This window comes from Ogataea parapolymorpha, chromosome VI, assembly GCF_000187245.1.
Source record: "Ogataea parapolymorpha DL-1 chromosome VI, whole genome shotgun sequence".
Taxonomy (NCBI): domain Eukaryota; kingdom Fungi; phylum Ascomycota; class Pichiomycetes; order Pichiales; family Pichiaceae; genus Ogataea; species Ogataea parapolymorpha.
In genome coordinates, this window is record NC_027861.1 from 1,344,367 (window position 1) to 1,370,376 (window position 26,010).

At 47.3% G+C, this 26,010-nt stretch overlaps 19 protein-coding genes across 19 annotated transcripts; 10 read left to right on the forward strand and 9 right to left on the reverse strand.

Annotated features, from left to right (window-relative positions):
* Positions 1-413: 413 nt before the first annotated feature.
* HPODL_01893 (PHO85 cyclin CLG1) lies at positions 414-1,670 on the forward strand (the record flags this gene model as incomplete). The annotated part of the gene is made up of 1 exon (XM_014078422.1): positions 414-1,670. One exon carries the CDS (start codon positions 414-416, stop codon positions 1,668-1,670), a length of 1,257 nt encoding a protein of 418 aa, XP_013933897.1.
* A 273-nt stretch (positions 1,671-1,943) lies between these two features.
* Positions 1,944-2,438, forward strand: HPODL_01894 (uncharacterized protein; the record flags this gene model as incomplete). The annotated part of the gene is made up of 1 exon (XM_014078423.1): positions 1,944-2,438. One exon carries the CDS (start codon positions 1,944-1,946, stop codon positions 2,436-2,438), a length of 495 nt encoding a protein of 164 aa, XP_013933898.1.
* A 407-nt stretch (positions 2,439-2,845) lies between these two features.
* On the forward strand, positions 2,846-3,280 carry HPODL_01895 (uncharacterized protein; the record flags this gene model as incomplete). Its single annotated transcript, XM_014078424.1, has 1 exon — positions 2,846-3,280. One exon carries the CDS (start codon positions 2,846-2,848, stop codon positions 3,278-3,280), a length of 435 nt encoding a protein of 144 aa, XP_013933899.1.
* Positions 3,281-3,318: 38 nt separating this feature from the next.
* Positions 3,319-4,069, reverse strand: HPODL_01896 (Superoxide dismutase 1 copper chaperone; the record flags this gene model as incomplete). The annotated part of the gene is made up of 2 exons (XM_014078425.1): positions 3,319-3,999; positions 4,040-4,069. 2 exons carry the CDS (start codon positions 4,067-4,069, stop codon positions 3,319-3,321), a joined length of 711 nt encoding a protein of 236 aa, XP_013933900.1.
* A 91-nt stretch (positions 4,070-4,160) lies between these two features.
* Positions 4,161-4,706, forward strand: HPODL_05321 (Catalytic subunit of the mitochondrial inner membrane peptidase complex; the record flags this gene model as incomplete). The annotated part of the gene is made up of 1 exon (XM_014078426.1): positions 4,161-4,706. The coding sequence occupies one exon, from the start codon at positions 4,161-4,163 to the stop codon at positions 4,704-4,706; it is 546 nt and encodes a 181-aa protein (XP_013933901.1).
* Positions 4,707-4,732: 26 nt separating this feature from the next.
* On the reverse strand, positions 4,733-6,742 carry HPODL_01897 (uncharacterized protein; the record flags this gene model as incomplete). Its single annotated transcript, XM_014078427.1, has 1 exon — positions 4,733-6,742. One exon carries the CDS (start codon positions 6,740-6,742, stop codon positions 4,733-4,735), a length of 2,010 nt encoding a protein of 669 aa, XP_013933902.1.
* Positions 6,743-7,308: 566 nt separating this feature from the next.
* HPODL_01898 (putative nuclear protein) lies at positions 7,309-8,559 on the reverse strand (the record flags this gene model as incomplete). Its single annotated transcript, XM_014078428.1, has 1 exon — positions 7,309-8,559. The coding sequence occupies one exon, from the start codon at positions 8,557-8,559 to the stop codon at positions 7,309-7,311; it is 1,251 nt and encodes a 416-aa protein (XP_013933903.1).
* Positions 8,560-8,842: 283 nt separating this feature from the next.
* Positions 8,843-10,384, forward strand: HPODL_01899 (uroporphyrin-III C-methyltransferase; the record flags this gene model as incomplete). Its single annotated transcript, XM_014078429.1, has 1 exon — positions 8,843-10,384. One exon carries the CDS (start codon positions 8,843-8,845, stop codon positions 10,382-10,384), a length of 1,542 nt encoding a protein of 513 aa, XP_013933904.1.
* A 1,089-nt stretch (positions 10,385-11,473) lies between these two features.
* Positions 11,474-11,998, forward strand: HPODL_01900 (AN1-type zinc finger protein; the record flags this gene model as incomplete). The annotated part of the gene is made up of 1 exon (XM_014078430.1): positions 11,474-11,998. The coding sequence occupies one exon, from the start codon at positions 11,474-11,476 to the stop codon at positions 11,996-11,998; it is 525 nt and encodes a 174-aa protein (XP_013933905.1).
* A 48-nt stretch (positions 11,999-12,046) lies between these two features.
* HPODL_01901 (uncharacterized protein) lies at positions 12,047-13,162 on the reverse strand (the record flags this gene model as incomplete). Its single annotated transcript, XM_014078431.1, has 1 exon — positions 12,047-13,162. The coding sequence occupies one exon, from the start codon at positions 13,160-13,162 to the stop codon at positions 12,047-12,049; it is 1,116 nt and encodes a 371-aa protein (XP_013933906.1).
* A 53-nt stretch (positions 13,163-13,215) lies between these two features.
* HPODL_01902 (uncharacterized protein) lies at positions 13,216-14,280 on the reverse strand (the record flags this gene model as incomplete). Its single annotated transcript, XM_014078432.1, has 1 exon — positions 13,216-14,280. The coding sequence occupies one exon, from the start codon at positions 14,278-14,280 to the stop codon at positions 13,216-13,218; it is 1,065 nt and encodes a 354-aa protein (XP_013933907.1).
* Positions 14,281-14,496: 216 nt separating this feature from the next.
* Positions 14,497-16,212, reverse strand: HPODL_01903 (Pre-mRNA-splicing factor CEF1; the record flags this gene model as incomplete). The annotated part of the gene is made up of 1 exon (XM_014078433.1): positions 14,497-16,212. The coding sequence occupies one exon, from the start codon at positions 16,210-16,212 to the stop codon at positions 14,497-14,499; it is 1,716 nt and encodes a 571-aa protein (XP_013933908.1).
* A 114-nt stretch (positions 16,213-16,326) lies between these two features.
* On the forward strand, positions 16,327-18,690 carry HPODL_01904 (Protein EFR3; the record flags this gene model as incomplete). Its single annotated transcript, XM_014078434.1, has 1 exon — positions 16,327-18,690. The coding sequence occupies one exon, from the start codon at positions 16,327-16,329 to the stop codon at positions 18,688-18,690; it is 2,364 nt and encodes a 787-aa protein (XP_013933909.1).
* A 49-nt stretch (positions 18,691-18,739) lies between these two features.
* Positions 18,740-19,174, reverse strand: HPODL_01905 (uncharacterized protein; the record flags this gene model as incomplete). Its single annotated transcript, XM_014078435.1, has 1 exon — positions 18,740-19,174. One exon carries the CDS (start codon positions 19,172-19,174, stop codon positions 18,740-18,742), a length of 435 nt encoding a protein of 144 aa, XP_013933910.1.
* Positions 19,175-19,307: 133 nt separating this feature from the next.
* Positions 19,308-19,811, forward strand: HPODL_01906 (Translation machinery-associated protein 16; the record flags this gene model as incomplete). The annotated part of the gene is made up of 1 exon (XM_014078436.1): positions 19,308-19,811. One exon carries the CDS (start codon positions 19,308-19,310, stop codon positions 19,809-19,811), a length of 504 nt encoding a protein of 167 aa, XP_013933911.1.
* Positions 19,812-19,837: 26 nt separating this feature from the next.
* On the reverse strand, positions 19,838-21,079 carry HPODL_01907 (uncharacterized protein; the record flags this gene model as incomplete). Its single annotated transcript, XM_014078437.1, has 1 exon — positions 19,838-21,079. One exon carries the CDS (start codon positions 21,077-21,079, stop codon positions 19,838-19,840), a length of 1,242 nt encoding a protein of 413 aa, XP_013933912.1.
* Positions 21,080-21,175: 96 nt separating this feature from the next.
* Positions 21,176-23,719, reverse strand: HPODL_01908 (Styryl dye vacuolar localization protein 3; the record flags this gene model as incomplete). The annotated part of the gene is made up of 1 exon (XM_014078438.1): positions 21,176-23,719. One exon carries the CDS (start codon positions 23,717-23,719, stop codon positions 21,176-21,178), a length of 2,544 nt encoding a protein of 847 aa, XP_013933913.1.
* A 760-nt stretch (positions 23,720-24,479) lies between these two features.
* HPODL_05322 (uncharacterized protein) lies at positions 24,480-24,701 on the forward strand (the record flags this gene model as incomplete). The annotated part of the gene is made up of 1 exon (XM_014078439.1): positions 24,480-24,701. The coding sequence occupies one exon, from the start codon at positions 24,480-24,482 to the stop codon at positions 24,699-24,701; it is 222 nt and encodes a 73-aa protein (XP_013933914.1).
* Positions 24,702-25,007: 306 nt separating this feature from the next.
* On the forward strand, positions 25,008-25,916 carry HPODL_01909 (putative mitochondrial carrier; the record flags this gene model as incomplete). Its single annotated transcript, XM_014078440.1, has 1 exon — positions 25,008-25,916. One exon carries the CDS (start codon positions 25,008-25,010, stop codon positions 25,914-25,916), a length of 909 nt encoding a protein of 302 aa, XP_013933915.1.
* Positions 25,917-26,010: the final 94 nt, after the last annotated feature.

The window sequence follows — 26,010 nt, forward strand, 5'->3', positions numbered from 1 at the left end:
AGTCGGTTTTCTGCTAATACCGCATGCATGCGGTTTGCAGAGGAAAAGTTTTCTAAGTTATAAAAGGAAAAGAGTCAGCCAGTAAAAAAATTTTGTGGGCAAAAGGTTTACTTGTTTTCATTAAAGCAAACCCAAACCTTTAAGTGATCATTTTACCAGTTGGAGACCGCAAGGGAGTCTAATTTTGAACATCAGTTCGCCGCTCCTTTTGTTTTACCAGCGTCAACAACGAACAGATCACAAAAAATAAGGATTTCTCAAACAAGAAAACCTCAAATTCAGAATAAATACTTGAGATATTAAGTTACTCTCAAGTTAAATTTATCCTTGACTCTTTTGAGTCTTACTTGTTTGAACTATCCGCTTGTCAGGACGACCTTTTAATTAAGTCATCGTCTTGTCCCTTTTCAATTATGTTTGCATCGGGAAAAAATTACCTTCAACAATCGTACACGGGAGTGTTACCTCAATATCACCAGCGCCATGCGTCATTTCAACCGCAAGGTCAACAATATTTAGTTAACACTTCTGTGCCGCAGCAACAGTATCGCCACCAACATTCTTTGTCCTATTCCGGAGGTTACAGCATGGCTGGTTATTATGCCCCGCCAACTGATTTCTTCCAACAACAACAATATCAGATGCCTCCTCCAGTTCAAGATCAGTCTGCTTCAAACGCAACCGGTGGAGTCTCGTCTGTCTTGGACTACGAACTTGATCAAATGGTCAAATTTGTTTGTTGGCTCAGTTATGGTTTGATGAAAAGAACTGATAATCCTACTCCGTTGTTCCACAACAATGTCAAATCTGTTTTGTCTGCTACTAGATTGCCGAAGTCCACAATTGTTCTTGCTTTGCTTTATCTGTCGGAAAAGATGGAGGGCAGAGAAGACCCGATCACCATGGATTCCGAAGTGTTTGAAAACCTCACAATTTCTTTGGTTCTGGCCAATAAATTCAATGATGACAATACTTTCCGGAACAAGTCATGGTCAGACGCTACTGGTCTTTCTTTGGAATGTATCAACAAACTAGAGAGAGATTGGCTCAGCTCTATCAAATGGAGATTGCATTACGAGGATGGATTTTCTTGTATCGAGGAGTGCTGGAAGACCTGGTGCAACAAGTTCCAGGTTACGCCAGTTCAAAGCCCTTACAGTGATCCATTTATGTCACCATCAGTAATGGACGCCCCATCCTCGTACCATGTCGGTACCCCTTACGAGTACAAATCTCCTTCAAGTTCTTTGTTCTCTTCAAATTCGCAGTTCTCTCCAATGAGTACGCCTTTGAACTCTTCTCCTTATTATAACGATTATCAACCACCTGTGCAACAACAGCAAGTGTTTGAAAATCCTTATCAATTACAATACAACAACTCGTTGTTTAGCGCGCCCATTCCTGCGGCAGGTGACTATTTCTCATTGCAGCCGCAACCTACTTCTAGAGCCGCTTATAAACAGCCTGGAATGTCGATGGCTGCTACTCAACGCTATTATCCTTTGAGCTATCATCAGCAGCAGATGGTTCCTCCACTAATGAGTACTGGTGTTTGCTATAGCGGTTCTACTGCTGCAAGTGGATTCTATCCGTCGCAACATATGCCTCCACGCCAACAACAAACTCAGCATCAGGAGATTTACAATTATTGTGCTGCAACAGCTTGCTAAAAAATGAGACCTTGTCTCACAAAATTCTTTTTGCTTTTCTTACCGTTTCTGAAAGCTCAGGAACGGACAGAAGTGCTCTGTTCGAACCTGTATTGTCCAGTGTTCATTTTTCAAATAAGTTGAATAAAGATAAAAGCTTTACTGATATTTTTGGTGTAGAGGTGCGGGTATTATTTCTTGTATTGCTAGATCAGGCTTTGATTTTGTGTTGTTTAAATTCATTTCAGCCTCAATCTCACATATTTGACAGCCTTCACCACTTACATATTCAACATGTCATTGCAGATGATGATTGTATTTGGCCTATTGGTCACCGAAATGACGCTAATGACGATTCTAGTTATGCCTTTGCCCCACAAGGTTCAGGACGGTTTTGTCAACCTGGCTTATAAGTTACTACAAAATCCCAATGTCAAGGTAGGATTGGTATTTGGGGCCTCAGTGCTCGGCATGATGTTCATGGATGCTCTTAGAACCGCCGTTCCAAAAATACCCAAAGAGTATCATCCCGGCATGCCAGCCTCCGGGAATGTTCCACCAGTGCCTACAATGATGGCTGGTGCTACCTGGAGCGAGGTGCGGGTCCGCAAATTCTACTCTCAACGCAACATGTACTTGACCGGTGGTACTCTCTTCCTCGGCATCGCTATCTACTTTAACATCATTCTTTTAAAGAGCATGGTCAAAAATAAGGAGAAGCTGATTCAGGCCACGGTTGTTAGCAAAGAAAAAAAAAGGGTGTTTCCACTGTGGAATACGAGGAACTAAAGCAAGTTCTGAAGAAGAAAGAAATCGATGTGGAGAACCTGAAAAAACAGATCAAGGGGCTTCACGAGGCATACCAAAACAAGGCCGACGAGAGCGGAAACGCAAGTCCTGCGACTTCAGCGAAAAAGGAGGATTAGATCGATCTGTCTCAGCAGCTCTAGTCAGAAACGAAATATATGTATTATCTCCATTGTTTGTTTTAACGAGGTCAGAGAGATTCCCATTTCAAAAATATTCATCATGTAGAGCGTTGCTTTGGACAGTCGATCTGTATCCTTATAGATGAAGCGTCCAAATGTAGAGAGTAGTATAAAATACGAGTGAAAATTTATCAGGTATAATTTTTCTTTATATAGAGGGCTCCATAACCTAACGTTTTTCTGTCTAATAATCTCAGCTTCGCAATAATGCAAGGATACGGCAAAAAATATGATCTTCCGCGCCCTTATTCAATGACACCGAAGCGTCATGGTGTTGATATGCTCCCACGCAACTACTTCACTACTCCACAAAGAAAGCTACTCGGCTACATAATATTTTTCATCCTGTTTTCTCTCGTGATCTTGCAGTGTATTCCGGAACAGGAACGGGACAAGGACTACGAATTGGATCTTGGTGAGGCTCCAGAAATGAAACTCGTGAAGGATAATGACGTCGTAAAGAAAGGCAGTGCCAAAAGACCACTGGATGACGACTACAGCGCGGACTACGACGAGCTGCTGAACGAGCTCGAGGCGAAAAAAGCAAGCTCCAAAAACCCAAAGAACAGAGCCGCAAACGAGAAAGAGCTGATGGGCGAATTAACGGAGGATGACCTTATTGACGACAGCGTGCCAGTGTAATATACGTTTCTATACTAAATAAACCATTCATTTCTACGTTAATTCGAAATTCCGCGACCCACAGCGTCAACGCGTTCCTGCCAAATCGTCTTGCCGGTGCAGGAGCACACATATTTGTCATTTTCCCAGGCGCCTGCGCTGCGTGCAATGACTCCGCACAGGCTCTCCCAAAAGACGTTCTTCGGCTCGTGCGAAACAACAAGCGAGCGGCCAATCAGTCCCGAGATTCCCAAAGGCACCTTGACAAATTCCTGACATTTGTAAAGCTCGCCGTCCTTGGTCTTTGCCTCGATAGGCGGGAAGTCGTATATCGACTTGCCCGTTGTCAGGGCTCCCTTGAAGATGTTACCGCTCTCGCGAATACTTGGATAATAAGTCCCTTTCTTTACGCCGCTAAGCGTAAGATCAACATACATTTCGTCTGGGCTGGTGGCCACCATACGGGCAAGGCCCTTGACAGGGGTCTGCTTATCGGCTTCATCAAACGACTCTAGAATGGCGACGGCGGCAGAGTTTGGCTTGCCAGTTCCGCGGATAATGGCGTCCTTTCCAGTCTTTTGGATTGCCTCAATGATTTTGGAAGGCGCAGCATGGCCCTTGACGGTGATTTTTTGTGCTTCCAGGTCCACGTCCAGCTTGGAGATGCCGTGCACGGGCTTCAGGGCCTCAGTCACGGACTTCACACAGGATTCGCAGTGCAAAGGGACGGCATAGACAGCCTGTCGTTAGCATTGGCACTTTGCTGGGGTGTTAACGTACCTCAAATTCGTTTTCCACGGCAGTTGGCATATTAGTAATGATCTTAAATAGGGATTTTTCCAGCGAAAAATAATATTTATTTTGTTCTTGTGGTGCCGGGAGTGTCACCAACGGTTCTACAATGTCGGCATTCAAACAGCACATGCCCCTTGCGAAGTACTCGCTGCGGATGTGTCTGACTTTTCTGTCGTGGGTTCCCGTGGTCTACGTCGTGACAGAGCACGTCGCTTATATAGGAAAGATTGAGGGAATGTCAATGAAGCCCACCTTCAACCCGCCAGAGTCGCCCAATACTCGAAACCACGTGCTCTTGTGGAAGTGGGGGGTCACCAACATCAATAATTTGGAGGTTGACGACGTTGTTTTTCTACGGTCGCCAATAGACCCTGAAAAAATATACACAAAGCGAATAAAGGCCAAGCAGGGAGATCTCGTGGTACCGCGGTACCCCGACACACGGTCGCGCGTGCTGGTGCCGGTAAACCATATTTGGGTCGAGGGTGACAACGTGCACTCGATTGACTCGAACACATACGGGCCTGTGAGCACGGGGCTTGTGATAGGCAAGGCGACGTATTTAATCTGGCCATTGGACAGGTTTGGCCCCATTCCGCTGGGAGGAAGAGAGTGCCGGGAGGCCAAGCTCCGTCACAGCTACAAAGAATAAATCGGATACATTTCGCTATGCAATGTCTATTTCTTGATGATCGGCGTGTCGACGTGCTTTTCAAACCGTCGCGTCAGGTCTGAGAAATGGGGGAAATGAGGGGGCGTAGAAGTGAGCGAGCCCACTGTTTTGGACCGGAAATGCAGGGTCTTGCGATGCGGCAGGTTGGGCAGTTTGAACAATTTCTGTGGGCTCTGTGGTTTTTTGAATTCCTCGAATTTGGGCTTTGAGACAGGAGACGTTTTCAGCATGGTGGTTTTTTTCGGAATCGGCGACTCGTCGCACAAGTCGTCGAGATCAATCCTGCTGCCAAAACCACCGAGCTCCCCGTCGCCGCTCAGCTCGCTGATTTCCGTCTTGGACTCGGAAAAACTGAAGATGCTGGTGTTGCTTTTGGTCGACTCGGCAAAGCTCAGCACAGACGTCGACGTGTAGCTCTTGCGCAACGACAGCGAGCCTGGTCTGTCCTGGAACGAGGACTTGCGGTTGAGGCTCAGCTTCGAATCTTTGCGCAGCTTGTATAGTCCATTTTCGCATTCGTCTTTAAACTGAGGATCGTGCATCTCAATATAATTTAGTGGATAGCAGTGCACTCCATTGAATCTCTCAAAGAATTTCTTATAGCCGCCTTCCAGGATGACAATGTCCGGATAGTAGAGATGCGGATAGTACTCCTTATTGAGGTACCTGTCCCAAGTTCTGAGTAGGTTGGCCATGAGCGGACCTCTGTGCGAGGAAAACTCGCAGTGGAAAATTAGCAGCTTGCGGCACTCGGCCGTATGCTCCATCGGAGTCTTTTTGATCACCGATTGGCCCAGCAAAAGCTCTTCCAGCTCTTTTTTCGACGACACGTTCAGCGCGCAGTCAATGTGGCCTCCTTTGAATTCGTACTCAAATCGACAGTCTACAACCATGAGCTCGTCGAAGTACTCGCGATATTTGTTTTTCCCCGTCTGCTTGTCTTCCTCTTTAAAGCTCACCAGGATCTCGTGGAACTGGTCAACGTTGATGCGTGGAAGCGCACAGTTATCCACGAAAAACGTCGAGACCGGACTTTTGGACAGAACGGAATTTCCTGGACCAAAGTCGACCAGAGACTCGTCCAGATGCAAATTGTCAATACGCCTGCTTTCGAGTGGAAAGCCATCTGTGCCAAAGTTCAGCTCGTGGATTGTGTTGGTCAGTTGGTTGGTCCCCGCAGAAAGAGCGCCCGTGTCTCCATCGAAGCTGGACGTAGACAGTTTGAAAAGTTTGGGTTTAGGGGCCGGCCCAGGAGGCTGGATCATCGATGTGGCGCGCTGGAGCTTGTTTTTGATGTCAGAATTGAGTTCCATGCGCGATCTGCTGTGCGACCTGTTCTTTTGCTGCAACGGCGACCCGACCTCGTTGCGGCCGCACTCATCCTCGCGATCGGACTCCTCGTTTTCGCTCGACGAGGAGGATTCCGTTGGGTTGAAGCTATGGTATTGCGGGTTGATGAGCGAAAAGCTCTTCTTTAGTCTGCTGTTCCCGATGATAGACTGTGTCTCTGGAGACACCTGCGTAGGCGGAGGTATGGCGATTGGTGTAGAGGTGTCCAGCTGCGACTTTGAACGGTTATGGAAGATGGACGACTGGGAGCCAGCGACGAGCGACGAGGACGAGTTTGAGCGGTGGTGGTAGAACGAAGATGCGAGGGAGTCGGACTTGAACGCCGGCAGTCTTTTTCCCTTGCGGTAGAGCACTTTTTTCGCATTTTCCTTGTTCTCCTCACCCATCATGCTTGGTAGAAGAATCTTCTTAGGGTTGGCGAAATGGCCAGGATTGACATGGAAATTGGAAGAGAAGTCAGCCGCCAGCACGGAGCAAGTGGGGGAGTCCACTTTGGGCGACATTGTGAGTGGTCTTTTGAGCGAGTTCGTTCGCTGGTGGGTTGCAGGCCGCAGAGGCCGGGATTTGACAGACGCATTCAGCAACGGAGAGTCCTGGAGCTGGGCCTCTGCGCTGGTATCCGACTGATTGTAATTGGGAGAGTCAATCTCCATGTCCATGTTCATGACAATGCTTTTGCAAGATAGATTAATGTAGATGGTATGGAAGGTCAGAGAGCATGTAAAAACCGATGTATCGTATTAGAAATATAAAAGCGCCTTGAAGATTATTTTGGCTTAGTTTTCCGGTTTCCTTCCTTGACAATAGGTACCAAATTTTTCCATGCTTTGGTTACAGCTATATTGCTCCATGATCCTTGAAATGCGATTGTTGCAAGCTTCTTGATCTGCACCTCAATGTTTCATTTATTGTTCCGTCTTAGTCTGTTTCCATATTCAATCTTGTCGGTTTCTGCATCGGGTAAGCTGATTCCATTGGAGAAAATATTTACTTTTGCCCAATATAGAAGTGTATAAACATCGACGCGTTCTGCCCGGACTAATTGGGCTGTTTCCGCAAAATTTCGCTATTGAACAGTGCTTGGCACTAACCTGAAACGACGCTTGCTGTTTTCCATGCCAAATTGGCACTCATGCCCCAAACCTTAACCCTAGTCCATATTACATTCCTACAATGTGTGTCGTGCACCCCTACTTATGTTTTTTGCTTCACTTACATTCCAGCTGGTGAATTATTTACCTCTCAGGTTCTCCAGCACCTCCTCGTACTTCCCGTGCGTGGCATTGTTGGCCCGCACGAGCTTGTTTTCCGCACGTGCGTACCAGTCCTCCTGCTCGCTTCCGCCAACTTCGAAAAGGTTACCCATTGAGATCTCTGCTTCGGCAAGATCTACCCAGGTTTGCGGGTCCTCCTCATCCCAGGCCCCTTCCAGATACTCTATAGCCGTGCGAACCAGCTTCTGTGCCACCTGCTTGGCGGCAGTTGCAGAGACTCCGTTGATTTCCTGCCCCTCGGCGTCGGAGTCATATTCCAGCGTCGTAAATATGGATATAGGCTCCTCGGCTTCCATCAAGTACGATTGTCCTAATTTTTTCACAAGTTTGCGTCTAATGGCTGCATCGGGCTTCTCGTTCTTGTCCAAAAGACGGAGGCTTTCCTTCATGGCCTCACGCCAGAAAATGTTGTATTTGTCCGTGTTCCTAATTTCGTACAACGGATGCGATGAGGATAACTGAGTTTCGGGCAAAATCTCCTCCTCGTCTGATTCCTCCGCATCGCTATCCAGACCTTCTTCGTAGCTGCGGCCAAAGTTGTCCACAATATCCAGCAAGTCGTCAAGCGAGTCTAATATATCTAGCACTGTGCTGCCGTTGAAAATTGTGTAATTTTCCTTCGACTCTGCCGTCTTCGTACCCAACTCAAGCAACCTTGTGGCCTCGTCCAGCATTTCAACTATATCTGGGAACTTCGTCTTGGTTGATTCCACGTCCATCTGTGAAATATACTCCAAAGGTATTCTATCCATGATAATTTGCGCTTTGGCAAATAAAAGCACCTCCTCTCCCGGGAATTTGTCCATACCATCCTCGATCCGCTCAATGGCATTATCAAAGTACTCGGTAACGCTCGTTTCGCTGTCTTCGACGTTGAACTGGGCCAGGCCGGCTAGAGACCTGCCGTAAATGGCATAAAACAACGGAGTCAGTTCAATGTCCTCGTCCCCGCCATTCTGCTTACAGTTCCTCAGCAGACGGTCGCATTCGTGAACTATACCGTTCAAGATCAACTCGTTATCTTTATCTGATCTTATCCACGTAAGCCATAATCCTTCGAGTTGGCGCAGAGGATCGTCAGCATCCACCTCTTGCGGGAGCTCCACAGTTAGCTCGTTCGTCACTGGAGCCTCCTCGGGCTCTGGTTCTGCTTTGCTTTTCTTCGCCTTGGAGCTTTTTCCAAAGCCCAACGGTCTTTTAGGAGCCATAGTTTGAAAAATAAAATTTTGACATAAATAAAACTAGGAGAAGATGTAGAGATGTGAATGGCAGTTTGTCGATATGGACATGGACACTATGGACACAGCCCACAATGCTGGCTTTGCCATCCTATCATCCTCGCCATACCTCCATGCGCACAGATTATCCTCCGCCAGCACCCATCAACGCACATTTCATTCCCCGTCTCATTATTCTCCGCTGATAGGGTCACGTGACCCGTGCAAATTATATAAAAAAAAATCAAACCCCTAAACGTTCTCCGTGCAAGAAATGAAGTTTCTGTGTGCTCACGAATGCTCTGGCGAGCACCACCTGATCATCGACGACTCAGAAAATTTGTCGCGCGTGGTCATCAGCCGCATCACCAACATCATCGAGTCTGGGGCCAAGCCGATCCTCGTCAACGAGAACTTGGCAGTGCAGGCTCTGAACAGTGCGCTCTTCAACCAGCAGGAGCTTGAAGTTGTGCAGAAGAAGATCGAGGTTCGGGATCTGGAGACGTTTGGCCGTTGCGAAGTCGATAACGTTGTCGACCGGGTTTTTGTCACGATGAAGAGCGACGAGCCAATCAAGCGGCAGCTATTTGAGCGGTGCAAGAAACTGAGAATTCCGATCAACACCATCAACTCGTCTGAACTTTCGTCGTTCACAATGTTATCTACATACAAGAAGGGCGATTTCCAGCTGGGAGTGACAACCACGCACCAGAGCTGCAAGCTGGCGAATCGGCTAAAAAGAGAGATTGTTCAGAAGCTGCCTGAAAATTTGGACCAAATCGTTAGTAACATCGGCAATTTGAAGCGCAGGATTCAGTTCATTGACAGCGAGGATGAAGATATTCTGGATGACGTCAAGGATGTCAAAAGACCTAGATGGCTTTCGCAGATAATCGAGTACTATCCCCTCAGCAAGCTTGCAGACATATCTATTTCTGATCTGACCGATGCCTACGCAAATATGCCTGTGGTGGAACAACAGCACGCTACAAAACAGGGCCGCATTTCTCTGGTCGGATCGGGCCCGGGATCGCTGTCGATGCTCACGGTAGGCGCCTTGCACGAGATCTACAACGCAGATCTTATCTTGGCCGACAAGCTGGTGCCGCAGCAGATCATAGACATTATTCCTAAAAAAACCGAGGTTTTCATCGCCAGAAAATTCCCCGGCAATGCCGAAAACGCACAGCAGGAGCTGCTCAACATCGGAATCGAAAACCTCCAGCGGGGAAAACACATTGTCCGTCTCAAACAGGGAGATCCGTACATCTTCGGCCGCGGCGGCGAGGAGTACAATTTCTTTGCTTCGCACGGCTATAAGCCTGTTGTGATGCCGGGCCTGACGTCGGCGCTGGTAGCACCGGTTGTTGCAACCGTGCCCACTACCCACAGAGACGTCTCCGACCAGGTTTTGGTTTGTACGGGCACGGGAAAAAAGGGGAAATTGCCCGATTTACCTGTTTTCCAGTCGAACAGAACAGTGGTGTTTCTGATGTCGCTGGGAAAGATGGTGGATATTCTGCCGTTGTTATATGACAGAAAATGGCCTACAGATCTGCCGGTGTGTGTGGTGGAAAGAGCCTCGTGTCCAGACCAGCGTCTGATCCGTACCAGATTGGGAGATTTGATCGATGTTTTGAAGGCTGTGGAAAGCCGGCCTCCAGGATTGCTGGTGACCGGATACTCCTGCGAGGTGTTATGTAAGCTCGACAATGGCCAGAAATACCGCATCGAGGAAGGATACCACGAGACTCATGTGCGAACGTCATTGCATGACATAATCGGCGTATTGAGCGAAGACAAACTGCCCAAATAGACGCATTCATGGTCAAAAGCATAATTTTATGACATCCCCATTTCCGCCCAATAGGGATTGTTTTTTTCCCGTCTTGAGAAATATTCTGGATTATTAAAACGTTGCGGTATTCTTAGCAGGTTTTTAAATTTAATCCTCTCTTTAACAACGAATAGAACTATATCAATTCAATTTCTATAGAAAATGGATTCTTCTAAGATCGTTGCCATCATTTTGGGTAAGTGACATCTACCAGTCGCGTCTAATCTCAGCTATCTTGCTTCCTCCGCTTGCTGTGTTCTTGGAGAGGGGCGTGGGCATGCAGTTGCTCATTAACATTATCCTGTGTTGCTTTGCTTGGTTCCCAGGTATTTTGCACGCTTTGTTTGTTGTCTTGTCCTCCAGATAAAGCCCGTTGCTGGCGCACAACGAAGTGCACCGTGTACAGATTCTATGTACTATAACACGCTGGAAAGGTGGTATTGACGACGAAAATTTTGTAAACTCTCTGCTCCATGTGCTATCTGCACTCTGCAGGCTAGACCATGTTGAAGTTTTCGGACTACAGACTCGCAAGAAGATTAGACATTCTTTTAAAGTTACACAACATACACGCCATTCAGACCATCTATGTGTTGCATTGTGTATGACTATTCACAGATAAATCGCTCCGGGCCCTCCGCTAGAACTGAGGGACCAACATGTCCATGACGGGCGATTGTATAAGTGCGACGCCGGCCTGCGAGTTAGCGAGAATTTGAGAAGAAGATACTTACAATGAAGATTCCTGCATTCAGTAGGATCTTGAACGTCGGCGTAGAAGTGAACGACTCTTGCTTTTCCTCGGTTCTTTGGAATCCAGACATGTCGCAGTTGCTCTTAAAATTTTCCAAAATTGATTTTAACGAGGGGCCAGAAAATTGGCAGGCGCACCCGTACACCGGAAAGCGGAGGGCCAAAAATTTCAGTTCTTCTTATCGCATCCTCTGAGTCAGATCCCGGCAGCAGATGCGCCACTGTTAGTGGCTATGTTTTTGAAAAAGAAAGGGTGGCAAAATATTTAGAACCTATGTTCATACAACAATTTCTTTCCCATTAGAGTGTTAGCAAATGAAGGTTACTGTCAAATCGTCCAACGACCAAGCGTTCCAGGTCACCGTTCCGGATAATTCCACTGTGGGGGACCTCAAGGTGGCAGCCGTGGTGGCCCTACCTCCAGACTCTGGGGTTAACAAATCAAAAGTCAAGGTCTGGTATTCCGGAAAGAAGATGGAGCTTTCCAAGTCGTTGGAGTCCTATGGAATCACCCAGAACTCGAATTCCACTGTGTATCTGACTTGTATCGACGAGTCGTCCTCTGCTCTGTCCGATGATGAGTCAACTGTTGTCGAGCAGCCCAAGACCAAGGTGAGAAGAAAGTCTAGCAAGAAGAGCAACAAGTGCAGCTTTGAATCGTGCAACTCTGCGCCGCTGCGGATGGTGGGCGACTGCTCTTTTTGCAACGGAAAGTTCTGCTCCAAACACAGATTGCTAGAGAGTCACAAGTGCAAAGGTCTCCAAAGCTGTAAGGAAAAGAGCTACGAGAGAAACGCTTTAAAGCTTCAGAGCGAACAGACTGTCGCATCCAAGGTCTAGATCATAGAGGCCGAGCCCGCTTAATTAGATGAGTTAATGTATTTGATATCATGCGTATTTTTCTAGAGCAGCAAACACACCATCCCGGACATTATCGAAGGTGCCGAAAGTTGGTTTTGCCAGTTTTGAGTCCTGCTCAAAGTCCCCGTCTTTGTAGACGCCCGTTCTCACCAGAATCGTGTCCCAGTTGTACGAATTGCCTCCCAGGATGTCTGATTCCGGGTTGTCGCCAACCATGAATACCCTGTCGAAAGGCGATTTTGCTGGTGCGACGTTCAACTGCGGCATGCACGGAGGCTTTTCGAAATCCCCGCTCTGGAGATTCTCATAGTAGTCGATCAGCACGTGGTGAGCGTAGTCGTATGTCACCTTGTACGGTTTTCCCAAAGTGAGCTGTTGCAACTGCTTGCCGTTATTTGTGTGCTGGTACAATGCCTGGACCATAATTTTGAAAGCTCCCTGGCCGAACCGGGGCAGCTTAAAATCGGTGGCCCAGAGCAGGTCATTGTTCGAGAAAATGATAGGCACCGACGGGGTGGACGACGAGTATGTCCGCCGTGTCCCCAACAATCCGCCCTCTGAATTCAGCAAATCCATGATGATCTGGAAATCGGAGCCCATGTCGCGCGGGTCGTTAAAGACCATAATGGAGTCGATTGGCTCGTTCCGTCCGTCGACATCCACCTTGCTGATTTCTGGCTCTAACGACCACTCGTCGATCTCCTGCTTGGTATATTTGTGGAACGGCCAGATTTTTGGATTGGCTCTGATCAGGTCGATGGGCCTTAGCACCTCGCGGAACCCATATTCCTGAGCGACCCCTCGGGCCGAGTCGGCTGGACCACCCACGACCAGGACCCGGCGGTGTTTGTTAACGAGAGTGCGCAGCGGCGTGTGCGACTGCACAATTTGCCGCGATAGCAGGGGCGAGTGCAATTTCAGCTTCTGCGAGATGAATTCACATCGAGCCGACTCCAACACGCCGCCTCCATTGGTGAGTAAGATAAAGGGTACCTTTTGGGCCTGCAACGTGTTGAGCGTATCTGTTGCTTCGGGGATGGCATTCTGGCCCTTGAGAAGCACGCCGTCAATGTCAAACACAAAGCCGAGTGTCGAATGACAACGACGAAATACTCTAAACATGGCAAGCTGGACAAATTTCAAATAATAAAATAAATAAATTATATTCCACGGCATTATGTAATATGCGATGCAAATTAGGCGGTCTTAGCGAGCCATCTCTCGTTGCACCATCCCTTGACGGTGAACTGAGTCAGATTGGCAGTGTGGCCATTAGGGCGCACACATTTTTTGTTATTCGAATCGAAGTCTTGCAAGTTAAGCCACGGCACAAACTTGCCAGACGTGCGCACTAAGGCGTTTGCTCGTTTGTCGCACGAGACGTATTTTTCGCGCACATGGCAGATCGGGTCGTTGCGCGGAGGCAGGATGACGCTGTTCCACAGCTTTTCTCTTGCGAGCACACCCAGTTTGAGCCGCTGACGCAGCACAGGGCTCAGCTCATATCCTGCCTCGTTTAGGTATTCGTCGAAGGATTCCAAGCCAGACTCGTAGTATTCTTGGTAGTAAAGATCGATCTCGTAGTCGGAAAGCTGCAGATGTCCAGCATTCTTGCAGCAGTAATCCAAGGCATAGACCCTAAGGAAATTAGAGTTGATACGTGGCTCGCGGGCACGAATTGGCGAGGCGGGGGTATATGACTTTTGTGTTTTCATCAAGCGCGATTCAACACTGAAGGTTTGCAAAGGGATCGACACTGGCTCCGGAGCTTTGGTTTTTGGCAATATGTCGTCTGTCATTCGCTCGTTAAACTGGAGGAGGCCCGAGTTGCTAGGCAACCTCCTGAAACTTTTTATTGCTTTGAGCAGTTTGGTGGTTTTGGAAGGTTGTGGAGGCAGGATGGGCTGTCTGGCAGGGGTTTTGAAATTCACAATGTCACCATCCTCCTCCAGAGGGTGCTCGTGGCACTCGCTGCGCACGCAGCAGGACTTCAGTGATATAAAACTGTTCATGTCATACTCTGTGTCTGAGTCCAGTTGCCACTCGTCAGTGGAAAATTCTTCCAGCGAATCATTGCTGCTTGAAGTGCTAGAGGTGCTATTGGTCGTGTTGGAAGAGAGCGAGTCCAGAGAACCAGGAGACCGGTGGGACCGGAAACTAGTGGCCTGCTTGCTGAGTAGAAGACATTGCAAAGATGGCGTTGAGCAGAGGACAGGACTGGTGTACGAGTCCAGACTATATGGAGATGACAGCGCAACCATCTTGAGCTAAAGGCAGGGCGAAATATGTCCTTCTCCTTATTTATATTTAATGTATTTAAGGGAGTATGGGATGACCGTTTTAATGTCCAAAAACGGCATTTGCGAGCGGGTCTGCACTCGTAGTGCCGTTCTGGAAGAATAATTCGCGGGAAATTTTAATTGTGTCGTGCGAGAAACGTCGGCAATTCTACGAAAAAAAAAAAGTTTCTATTATGCTCAGTTACGTAAACGTTGCTGGGCTTCGCCAATGGCGACGCTCATTCTGTCTATTGATTCTTGCAAACTTGAGGATCTATAGTCGATTGCACGCTCCTCAAGCCTCTTCACCTGCTCGTACACAACACACTCTCTGTCCAAGTCACTGAGCACCCCGTACTTGTTGGCTATGTCTTTGCACAGGGCAGCCTGGTTGCGGAGATAACCATTAGTTAGGGCCGCAAACTTTTTCTCTAGCCGACCTGACTGTTCCGAAACTTGTCTGATGTTCTTTAGTAGCTGCTCCGCATTGTCTGTGGCAGAACCATTTTCCACCACTGCAACGTACTTATTGTAGTCCAGCGTTGATAATTCCGCTTCTATAGCCGCTTCCACAATTTCTGGGTTCTCCACCCCAGACACCTCGCCTTCCACAAGACGGGCCATCTCCTCCAGAACCAGCCTGTCCACCCCGGATGACTGTTTGGCTAATTCTAACAGGCTTTTGTGATCAGGAGCAGGGAGCTTCAGATCGGCGATTTTATGAACTGTTTCCGCTTTAGGAACATCCCGCACCGACACAGTTTCTATTTTGGGTTCCGGCTGTGGCATCGGCTCCTGCTCGCCGTCGCTATCCATGATCTCAAAGTCATTCAGTGGAGCAGGGAGCTTGGCCAGCTTACTACTCAGCGATTCTTTTGGCTCCAATGGATCGCTTTCCTCCTCTTCGTCCTCGTCAGCTTTGGTAAATAAAATAGACTTTTCATGCGTGGCACGATTCAGCTCCTTGGTTGCATCCTTGATCTTCGCGTCAATATCCACAACTTTCTGGTCCTCCTCTGGTGCACTCAACTCCAGCTTCCTCTTCTTGAACTCAAGGTCGTCGTCGTAGCTCTGGGCTGCTCCTTGAAATGTCGTATGAGCCTCTTTGGCCTGTCTCCGTCGCTTCTTATCTTGTTTGTCATGCTCCAGATTTGGAGCTTGGTTGCGCTCTGCTTTTTCATCAAATTCGTGTCGTTCTCTGTGATTTTGCAATTTCTCCTCGCTGGTATCAAACCTGCCCTCTTCCGGCTCCCTAGCAAATGCAACATCGTTATTGTAATCCATTTGCGTAGCAAATTTCTTCTTGGTGCGGAACTTGGAGTTTATGCCTGCCTGCTTGAGCTCTCGCCGTTTCTGGACAATTGCAACGCGCCGACTTTCAGCCAGCATTCTCTCTCGCGCCTTTCTCTTTGCCTTTTTGCCCTGCGTGTTGGCCAGTCTCGCACGGGCCTCGCTAAGCATTTCGCGTTCGTCATCGTCCATATCCTCGAAATCAGGACGAGCAGGCTTCGACTCAGGGTTTAAGTTTAAGGAATCTGCGCCCGAAGCTGCCTGTTGCATGTTTCCTGTAAGCCGTAAATCGGAGTCGTCCAGATTATCATCCAAAAGCTGCTGGTATCTTTCGATACACTGGTTTGCCGTTCTATTCATCAGCATGCTAACACTGTTCCACTGGTTTGGGCGGAGCCGAACAAGCTCGAGCAATTTTTGGTCTTCCTCTTTGGTCCATTCGAGCTTTTTGATTCTTGGATCGAGCCATTCTTGCCATCTCATCTTACATTGTTTCGCCGTTTTCTTCTCCAGCAAGGAGCTCACACGGGCCCATTGATTTAGCCCATACTTCGAGATCGCAGCTTTGAGAATGGCGTCCTCAACATTAGTCCAAACTCCTCCCTTCACGTATATGGGGGCCATTTTGAGAAAAAATAAAGCACTAATTTTTTACTAATTATTTCACTGCCAGCAGGGCGCGGTTCAGCAAAAAAGGATTTCCTGGCTTTTTCAATTAAACTTTTGTATTTATGGAGCATGCCGTTGTTGCCAAATTTTCGCCCCAAGCATCAGAAGCTCATTCTCCAATGCTATCCTTCCAAGAAGCTGCCGCTCAATGAGACAAAACCGAACAATGCGGAGCTCAGCTATCTTTTGTACTATGCCTCGACAAGAAGAACTAAGCTGGAAAAAGTGGCCATCTTTCTCAACAAGAAGACCAAATTGGACGTGTCTCATAATCGCATTGGTCATATTAAGGTGACTTTGTTCATTTTACAGGAACTCATCACCAAATGTTCCGACGACTTGGGGATTATGGCAAGTCATATAATTGACATATTATCCCAAGTTGTTCGAATTAAAGATCTGTCTACATGCGAGCTAGGACTATTAATCTTTAGCAACTTTTGCAATAAAATCCAGCAGAACCAGAAGCAGATTTTGTCGAGTAGCGTGGATTTGCTGAGGAACTTTTTGCGTCTCGTTTCCAACTTTATTAGCCTCGGAGCTAACTCGCGCGATTACGAATGGTCCAAAATATCTTTGGACTCGACTACGGTCGTATCTAAATACATTGACCCCAATGTCAGCAACTTTGAAAACGCCAAGCTCATTGAAAAATCTATCATTGTGATTCTAGACAAAACGGACAAGGGAGATAATTCTTTGCGGTTGATGAAAACCTTGACGGGCCCCGACAACCGGGACGAAAAAAAATCTATAGAAGAGCTTGCAATTAATGCTTTGAAATCATTTTTCGACACCAATTCCAAGAAGCAAGTGGACCTGACCACAAAGGCGCTCGTCAAATACATAACTGAACATCCCAGAGAAGTCAGCTGGTTCAATAGACTCATTGAAGCGTGCGCCAAAAAAACCCATATCGAGCTCAGATACAGAATCGTTTCCATGTTCATTTTGGATCTGAACACGAGCAAAGATCCAGCGCAGAGAGAAACCATTGCATATTTGATATCAAATCTCCTTTCATCGGAGGACGTCAACATGGTTGGATTGCCGGTGAAGGAAATACTGAGCGATATTTTAAGATTTCAAAGAGAAGCTGTGATTTCCAAACATCCCACCTCACTCAACAATGGATACATTGAGATCGTTCGAAGTTTAGGAACTCACATCTATTACAATGACCAGATAAATGACATGTTGGAGGAGGTCCAGAAAATCTACTACCAGATTATGAATACGAGTGAAAGTTTTACTCAGGCGTCCGAATTTGTGGAGATCTCGGATATCTTTATCTCTAATATCGAAGGAATCTTTCAGAGTGTGCATGGAGACAGTCTTATTGATTATAAAAGATCTCCATATCGTATCAGCATATTCAATTTCTTGTTTTACACAATAGATTTCAAGAATGTTCCATCTTTTGTTAGTGCGGAAGCAAAGGTGGGGGTTCAGGTGAAGTGGTTTCAGCTGATTGATAAGTTCTACTCGTTTGAGGCCGACTCAAAACTGTTTTCTAGACCAAACTATGAAAGCTGCATTAGCAACAAAACGGACAATGCTCTGCTGCTACTATTAAATTTAATTGGAACCATTGCAACCAATTCGACTGTTGATCTAAACGCTCAAATCTACAAAACACTTATACAGTTGGTACACACAATGAAAACAAACTTCGTGGTCAACTACCTCAACTTTATTTCGGAGTGGTTCGCTTCCCCTGAGGACTTCAAATTCTCGCTCAACTGGTTGATAATTTCTGAAATTGCTAGAGTGTATAATTTGCAAGAGCTGTCACAGACTGCTGCCTCCAAAACACATGCCTTGGTTGCGGCGGGACTGTGGTACAAAGAGTTTCCAGCCATCACCCAGGACGACACGTCCGTCAACGAGACAAGTTTTGGCCTCTCATCGCGAGAGCTGATTGCTCAGCTTATTGCAAATCCAGAGCTCAAGACGTGGCTTTATGCAGCCGGATACGAGGAAGCTAGCCCCGAGAAATCGCCTGTCGTCATCAGAACGCCTCCCAAAATGCTCCTTAGCCAAAACACCACCGCTACAGACTCGATTCTTAACCATTCCTCCTCGTCAATAGTTCTTCCATACGATTCTCTGCCTCGTTCAGCTGCGGGATCTGCTGGCAACGGTTCGCTCTTCCACTACTCCACTGCTCGCTCCAACACGTCGTCCAAAATGAATTTGAACTCAACCCATCTTAGAGACTTGCGCTCAATCATTTCTGGCAACAGTGCTAGCCCGTCAAGTAGAGAGAGCTTGTACAAATACAGCATAACCAAGACATCGGCTCCCAACTTAGGACAAAAGAAAAGTGGTCTTGCATATTGCATCAGCGACTTAGACCTTAGCGACGACTCAGACAACGAGTATGCAGACGCTCAAACGGTCCAAAACGGAAACGGCCCGCTCACTGCATAAAATTACGATTGTTTCTAATCGGTTCATAACGTACATTAATCTTATATTATCACTCCTCATCGCTTTCAATAGCTTCGTCCTCAGCGTTCAAAGCATCAAACGCATTGAACTTGGACACCTGAGTAATGGCAATAGTGTCCCGAGTATCCACGCTGGCTTTGCCAGAAGAGATCTTGGAACTGCTGGTCTTGACTTTCATTGTGTGCTGTTTAATTTCCTGTTTGTCGTCTTGAGCGGCATTTTTCTTTGGTTTTGGAGTAACAAATGACGTCCAGCCCTCCTCGTCGGTCTGTTTCAGCTCCTTTGGCTGTCTCTTCTTGAAACCTGTGAACGATTTTCTTCTTAGCCCTTGGTCATCGACGTCTCTCAGCGCTTCCCGAACGTCATCAATGAGCTGGACAAATGAAGTGAGATCAATGCCAGTAGGAAGCACACCGTGAGACTGTAGGGCAAGCAATTCTTCTTCGGTGTAACGTTGGACCATTTCGCTTCGTTAAAACAAATTTCCAATCCTCGCAAATTTTTAATTCGTGTTCGTTTTTACCCGGACGGGAAGGGTACTCAAGGCTGTGTCAGTATCTTTTTTTTATCTCTAAACTTTTTTTATCGATTTGAAAATGCCTAAAAGTCTCTCCAGCGTCAACAAGAAGCTCAAGAATGCCAAGCTTCTGCATCCCAAAGGCCGCAGAGCCAAACTAATATCGCGTGCAACTCTCCGAGAGGAGAATCTAGCAAAGCGAAAACTTGCTCAGCAGGAGAAAAAGTCTAACGAGCTGCAGATTGTCACATATTTCCAACAAGTCATCACAGAAAACGAGGAATATAGTTCCAAGCCGCAATTTAGTCTTGAAGAGCTCCAGAAATTCATTGAGGAGTTCATTTCGCGCGACGATGAAGAACTGGAAGAGCTCCGAGCAGAAAGAAGACCAGGCAGACCTGCATCAAAAAGACAAGATCTGCTCGAAATCCGCAGGAAACAAGAAGTCCACGTTTACGAGACCGGCTGGAGTGTTCCAGATTTGCGCGACCCCAAGACGGTGAAGCTTCTGAGAAATTGGAATGGGGATAGAGGCAGTTTGACCGCGTTGACGTTCAATGTGGTGAAGAAATCTGATATGTAGATCGATATAAACAGGCATTGGGTATATCATGTAATTGTTATGTCTTTGTTTCTTCTGGCATCCTTGTAGTCTGCGAGCTGTGTAATCTCGTCGGGATCCACGAAATAGCTCAGGCCAAGGATAACGAGAAAGCCTAAACCAACGACCGCCAGACTGTTTCTTGCCCACAGATAGAACTTGGTGGATTTCTTCCTGAAGAATACCAGTTTATCCAGATCTCCATCGAGGAGATGCCAATTTTGAGCTATCAGCTTATTGATATGTTTGATATACGCTTCGGGTGACCGTAATTGGGCTAATAGCTTCGAAACGTTGCGCTTTTGAGGTTCCACATCGTGAGGATCATACTCTCGCACTTTTTCCGTCTTTCCGTTTTCATGCAATATCATAAACTCATATCCCTTGGGCATCTCTTTTTCTGACGCGAGGGAAGGGAACAAGTCTATAGTTGAGTTGTTCTGGCCTGCAAAGAGACTGCTAGGAACAAAAGTATTCGGAACAAGCACAGGGGTAAAGAAATTGCCAGCCTCAAAAGAACGTGGGTCCTTAGAAGTTTGCTGCCTAGCCCACTCGTAATTTTGTACGCTTTTAAATAATTGTTCCTGTGTCATGTCATTTTGATGCTTTGCCTCTTGTAAAAACGACTCCAACTCGGCAGGAGCTTTTGAAGGGGCCTGATCTATGCTCATAATGAAAGGGCGATAGGATGGCATTGGGGTGAAGTTTGTCATTCTGGGAAGCTCATGGTGGTGATAGGATTCTTTTTTCTGGATCTTGTTAATAGAACTTAGGAGATCCTTAAACGAGGCATCGTGTTTCTTCTTCTTTACAGCTGCAGGTCTTTGCTCTGGCTCAGCCTTAGGGATCTCCTTAACTTTTGTTAGAAGAGAGCCAATAGTTTCTGGCTGCCCTGATTCCGCTGGAGGTGATACAGGATCATCTGATGTTTTGGATGGATTCAATTGTTCCATCAAGTAGTCGTAAAACTGCTTGTTGCGTTTCAATGTGGTGACAAAAAGTGAGAGACGTTCTTTATTTGACACATTCTTATTGTATCTGTGCAAGTTCCTGAACAAGTCCAGATTGCCCTTGGAATCAGATGCGCAATACTTCTTGAACAAATCAATCTCAGAGCGGAATTTCTTGCAAAAATAGGGATATCCCAAAGGCTCAGTGACAGCTGACGTCTTCGACTGGAATGAGGAAAAACGGTAAAAAGCTTTCGGGCCCCGCGAGACCCAAAAACTTGACAGCCGAGCACTTGACATGAAGCTTATTCAACTTCTCCAAATCTATAAGTTTCAATTAAATTACGAGATGCACTGCCAAGTATAAATAATAAAACCTAAGAATTACATAATGTATCACTTCTTCCTGCCGAAGAAACCCCTCTTCTTCTTCTTTTTCTCGGTAACTTTTGTTTCGGACGTAGCCGGAGGAATATATGCTGGTGTGTTTGGAGCAGGTGTCGCTTCTGGGACCGGACGCAGGTTGTTTGCCTGAGATGAAGCAGGCAAACTGGATTCGGAGCCGGAACCAGAAACAGAGCCAGAACCAGAGCCAGGCCCGCGCTGCGCGGTAGACTCCGTAGTAATGGCAGCAGGAGGGTATGCAGCAGGTGCTTGTGCAAACTCCGGGGGAGCAAAAGGCTGAGGTTGTTTTTGAGGTGGAGCGGTCTGTTGCTGCTGCGGTTTTGGCTGCTTGTATGGCCCGTTGATGCCTAGTCCGTTAGATGTCTGACTTCTCCTCGTCAATTGGTTCAAAGTGCCCGAGGAACTTTGTCTCATAGGGTATGGTTGCTGCATATTGTTCATGCCAGAGCTTTGAGAGGGTCCAAGCATCATGGACTGTCTTGATGGCATACCTCTAGTGTCGTTTCCGAGTGCAACACCATTTAGTAAGTTTGTGGACTTGCGGTTCTTTCTGGATGTAGGTTTGAATTGTCTGCTATGCTGCCTGGCCATTTGCCCGTAGTAATCCTGTCCCTCGTACGTAGATTGGTGGCCATTCATTCCAGATATCATCGATAAATTGTCCTGTGTGTAAGACATTGGAACAGGTTGCCTTCTGCCAGGTGCAGAAGGTGCCTTTTGCCCTATAATTTGCTGCTGGCCAGGCAATCCTTGAGAAGGGAGCCCATGAGGTAGCCCCTGCTGGGGAAGGTAAGATGGAGAAGACGACCCATTGTAGTACTCTGTGCCTGGCGGTGGAGCGGGATATTGCTGTTGCGCTTGAGGTGCGGGAGCAGGTTGAACAGATTGGGCTGGATTCTGCTGCGGTGGATACTGCTGTGGGTGGTACTGTTGATACTGCTGCTGGGGAGGGAAATACTGTTGGTACTGTTGCGCAGGTTGAGCCTGTGGCTGGGATTGCGGCTGGACTTGCTGAGCTTCCCGCTGTTGGGCAAAAATGTTTGGAATAGGTTTTGGTTGGTAGCCGCCTGTTGGTCCTTGAGGGTTTTGCGTCTGGTCGGAAATCACATACGCACGGGCCATTTCGGAAAGCTCTTCAAGATCAGTTTCCATGTTCTGGTCCGGAACAACAACTTCATTTACATATTGGCCGTTGGTTGCCACAGCAGGTTGTGGATTCGTAGGGTATGATCTTTGGTTATTAGGCTGGTTGTACTCCTTATTTTCAAAGTTGAATGCATTATTGTCTGACTGAGAGGCTGGAGGAGATGGATGAACCGTGGAAGGATGGATTGCAGGCTGGGCCAGCCTACTTTCCGATTCCGCAATCTCTTTCTCCTTCAAGGCGTTTTTCACTGAAAGTTCGTCCTGCTGCAGTTTCAGATGTCTGATATTTTCAGCGTTTTTGCGCAGCCAGAATATCGATGTTGGGTTTTCCAGGGTCGAAACATTGCTGGTGCATGCTTGTGTCATCATGGCGTACAAGAATTCCAAGTATGGAGTCTTGATGTGGAAGTCATCTGCAATGAGAATAGGTTGCAAAACAAGAAGGTCCAAGTAGATCTCATTCTGATTGTAGAAGTCGTAAAACAGTTTTGGGGCTTCTGAATAATCGGGGCTGAGGTCAACGACCGGGTATAATTGGCCCAATCGTTGGAGCATGGAGGATTCGCTGTCATAGCTTTTGAAAAGCTTGCATCCCATGGTTTTAATGACACTGATGATCTCCTTGATCAGCCCCGAGATCAACGGTTTTGCCAAAATTTGTTCTTGGAGCTGATCCGGAAAAGGTTTTTCAAATAATATGGATAAGGGCTCAATAGTTATTTTCGGAAGTGCGAATTTCCATTGGTACGACAGGAACTCCACCGGGGTGCTGAGCTTGTAGACGTCAATTCCGGCACTCTCGAAAAGGTCCGATATCTCGTTGATGAGTTTGATGTCGGTTTTTGTGTATTCATTCTCGGTACCACTACGGCCGACGTATAGCAAGTCACTTTCTTTTTTGCTTTTGTAGACCTGGTAGTTATTATTTCCCACCAGACGGATATCGTAGTCGGACATTATGGATAGCACTGGGATGTCTGCGTCGAGTTGCATTGACAGCTTGACAAATGGCTCCAAGTTGACAAAGTTTGTGGACTCGACAATAATTGTAGGGACCGAGCCGACGGAAAGCTGGGCCACGACCAATTTGGCCAGCTTGCCAAACACCAAAGCTAGATCCTGCAATGACGTGGCGGACACGAATATGTAGTCGATTTTGGTTCTAGAGAAGTCTGTGCTGGATAAATACAGATCGAGAGACTCGTATACCGTTGACAGCGAGTACCTGGAATTGCCAAACTGCAAAGAATTCCATTGGAAGGTGTTATTTGATTTTGCAGAGGGACTGACCACCGTGAGATCACACGTTTTGGAGCTGAACAACCGCCAGTTATAAAAGGCAAGGTTGGGATGAGCCCCTATTGACAGCACGTTGTAACGGGAGGTCATAATAAAGACAAGTTTGTTCAAGGAACGGCCGTTAGCAATGAAGAAGGGTCAGAATTACTTGAGCAGGCCTTTGTTGAAGATCCAGCGAGTGCAAAATTTGGTCAGACGAAACAATGTTTGACTTTTAAGAAATTTCGGCGAAGGAGGGATCTAGTTTACAAACAGAATATGTTTGGCAGGGCAGGGGTGTGCACACGGAGCAGGGTGGGACTATCGACCTTAAAATTTTTTCCTACATCTTCAAATTTCCTCACGTCTACTGTGTATTGGGCAGGACGAAATGGCCTGCGACGATGCATAGTTCTGCCGGAAACCGGTCTGGACTCCATTGCTGGCTTGCCTCACCCGCTTTCTGGCTTTTGGGGTCAGGAACACGGACCGGCCGAATATAGTGGACGGAGAATAATCGAAAGCGTATCTCCGGTGGATGACTCCTGATTCCCTCGGTCATTGACTTTTGAACATTACTTCTTGAGCTGTAGTGGCAGACTGGTCATAGGATAAACGTTTCTGCATTGTAGCACTAAAGGGTGGCCGATTAGAAGGCGAAGCCTCGATAGATTTGAAGTAGTCAGACTTCCAGTCGCGTCACATTATCAGGTTTCTGTGTTGCCCTGATGTCTACAAACTACCCCCTAAGCGAGCCAGCCTTATATATCACACGCCTGTCTCCGCTCGTGATATTAGTAATTGAGAGATTATTGCGCAGAAATATAAAAGGCCGAAAAATTGCCATATAATTATTTGATTAATTTGCTCAATGTCTGCCAAACACTACAAGTTCGATGTCACAATGGCCTGCTCTGGCTGCTCTAATGCTGTCAATCGTGTGCTCACGCGACTCCCAGGAGTGAAGAATGTCGAGATTTCGCTCGAGAAACAGACGGTCGACGTGATAAGCGACCTAGACTACGATACAGTGCTGCAGGCCATCTCGAAGACGGGAAAGAAGGTCAACGGTGGCACAATTGTGAGCGCATAGGTGGGATGGTCAGATGCCATCCAGTGTCCTTTTGGACTCCGTCAATGAATCCCGGCGAGTTGTGGCTGTTGCGCTTCTGAGTGGAGTCACCCGACTGCGGTCACATGACACAACAGACTGGCTTTTGCAATGCCGGTACGAAATGGACCTAATTGATAAGTTTTCGCAATGTTTAGCTCAAATTTATGCTTGAATGTCTTCCACGTAGCACTGGTCATGTAAACAGTAATTGCCCCGCCTGGCTCGAGGGTGAAATATTTTCCGATACGGTAAAGTCGAATCTGAAAAAATCTTGACAATTCTCAAATGGAAAACAAACGTTCTGCGTTGTCGCTGCCGGAACCGGCGCTCTCTCTGGTATCTGGAGGCATAGCAGGAGCATTATCACGGACTGCTGTATCGCCTATGGAGCGTGTCAAGGTTTTACAGCAAGTCCAAGGATCAACAAATTCGTACCAAGGTGTTTTCGGCTCGGTGCGTCAGATATGGAGAGAGGAAGGGTACAGGGGGCTGTATCGAGGAAACGGCATCAACTGCATTCGCGTGATTCCCTACTCTGCTGTCCAGTACGCGTCGTACCAGCGTCTGAAGCGGTTTCTAGCCCGTCCAGACGGCAGTCTCAGCACAGAAAGCAGACTGGTGGCCGGGACCGTTGCCGGATTTTTGTCGGTTTTGGTGTCGTATCCGATGGATCTGGTGAAAACGAGACTCTCTGTGCAGACGGCACAGCTCAGAAACCTCAAGAGCCGCGCATCGATCGAGAAACCGCCTGGGATGTGGCAGAGTCTCGTGAATATTTATCGCAACGAGGGAGGTATACCTGCGCTTTATCGAGGAATTATGCCGACTTCGTGGGGTGTGGCGCCCTACACGGCTCTCAACTTCACGATGTACGAGAGCATGAAGGAGCTGGTGCCCGAGAAACACCGCAAAAACCCTGCCATCGCGCTCACTCTTGGGGCCATCAGCGGCGGGGTGGGGCAGACTATAATTTATCCGATGGACGTTTTGCGTAGACGGTTCCAAGTGGCGACGCTGGGGGGCGGAGAAATGGGATTCCAGTACAAGTCGACGCCGGACGCGCTGGTGCAAATCGTCCGCAAAGAAGGGTACAAGGGACTGTACAAGGGGCTGCCGGCGAACATCTGGAAGATCTGCCCGTCGATGGCTGTGCAGTGGATGAGTTACGATCTGATAAGAAATTTGCTTCAGTAGTTGGGGAAAAAGAAATATAGGCCAACGGGCCAGCCAGGAGCGATGTGATAAGTGTGTATTTTTTTTTACCGAGAACAATCACAGGGGTGAGTGC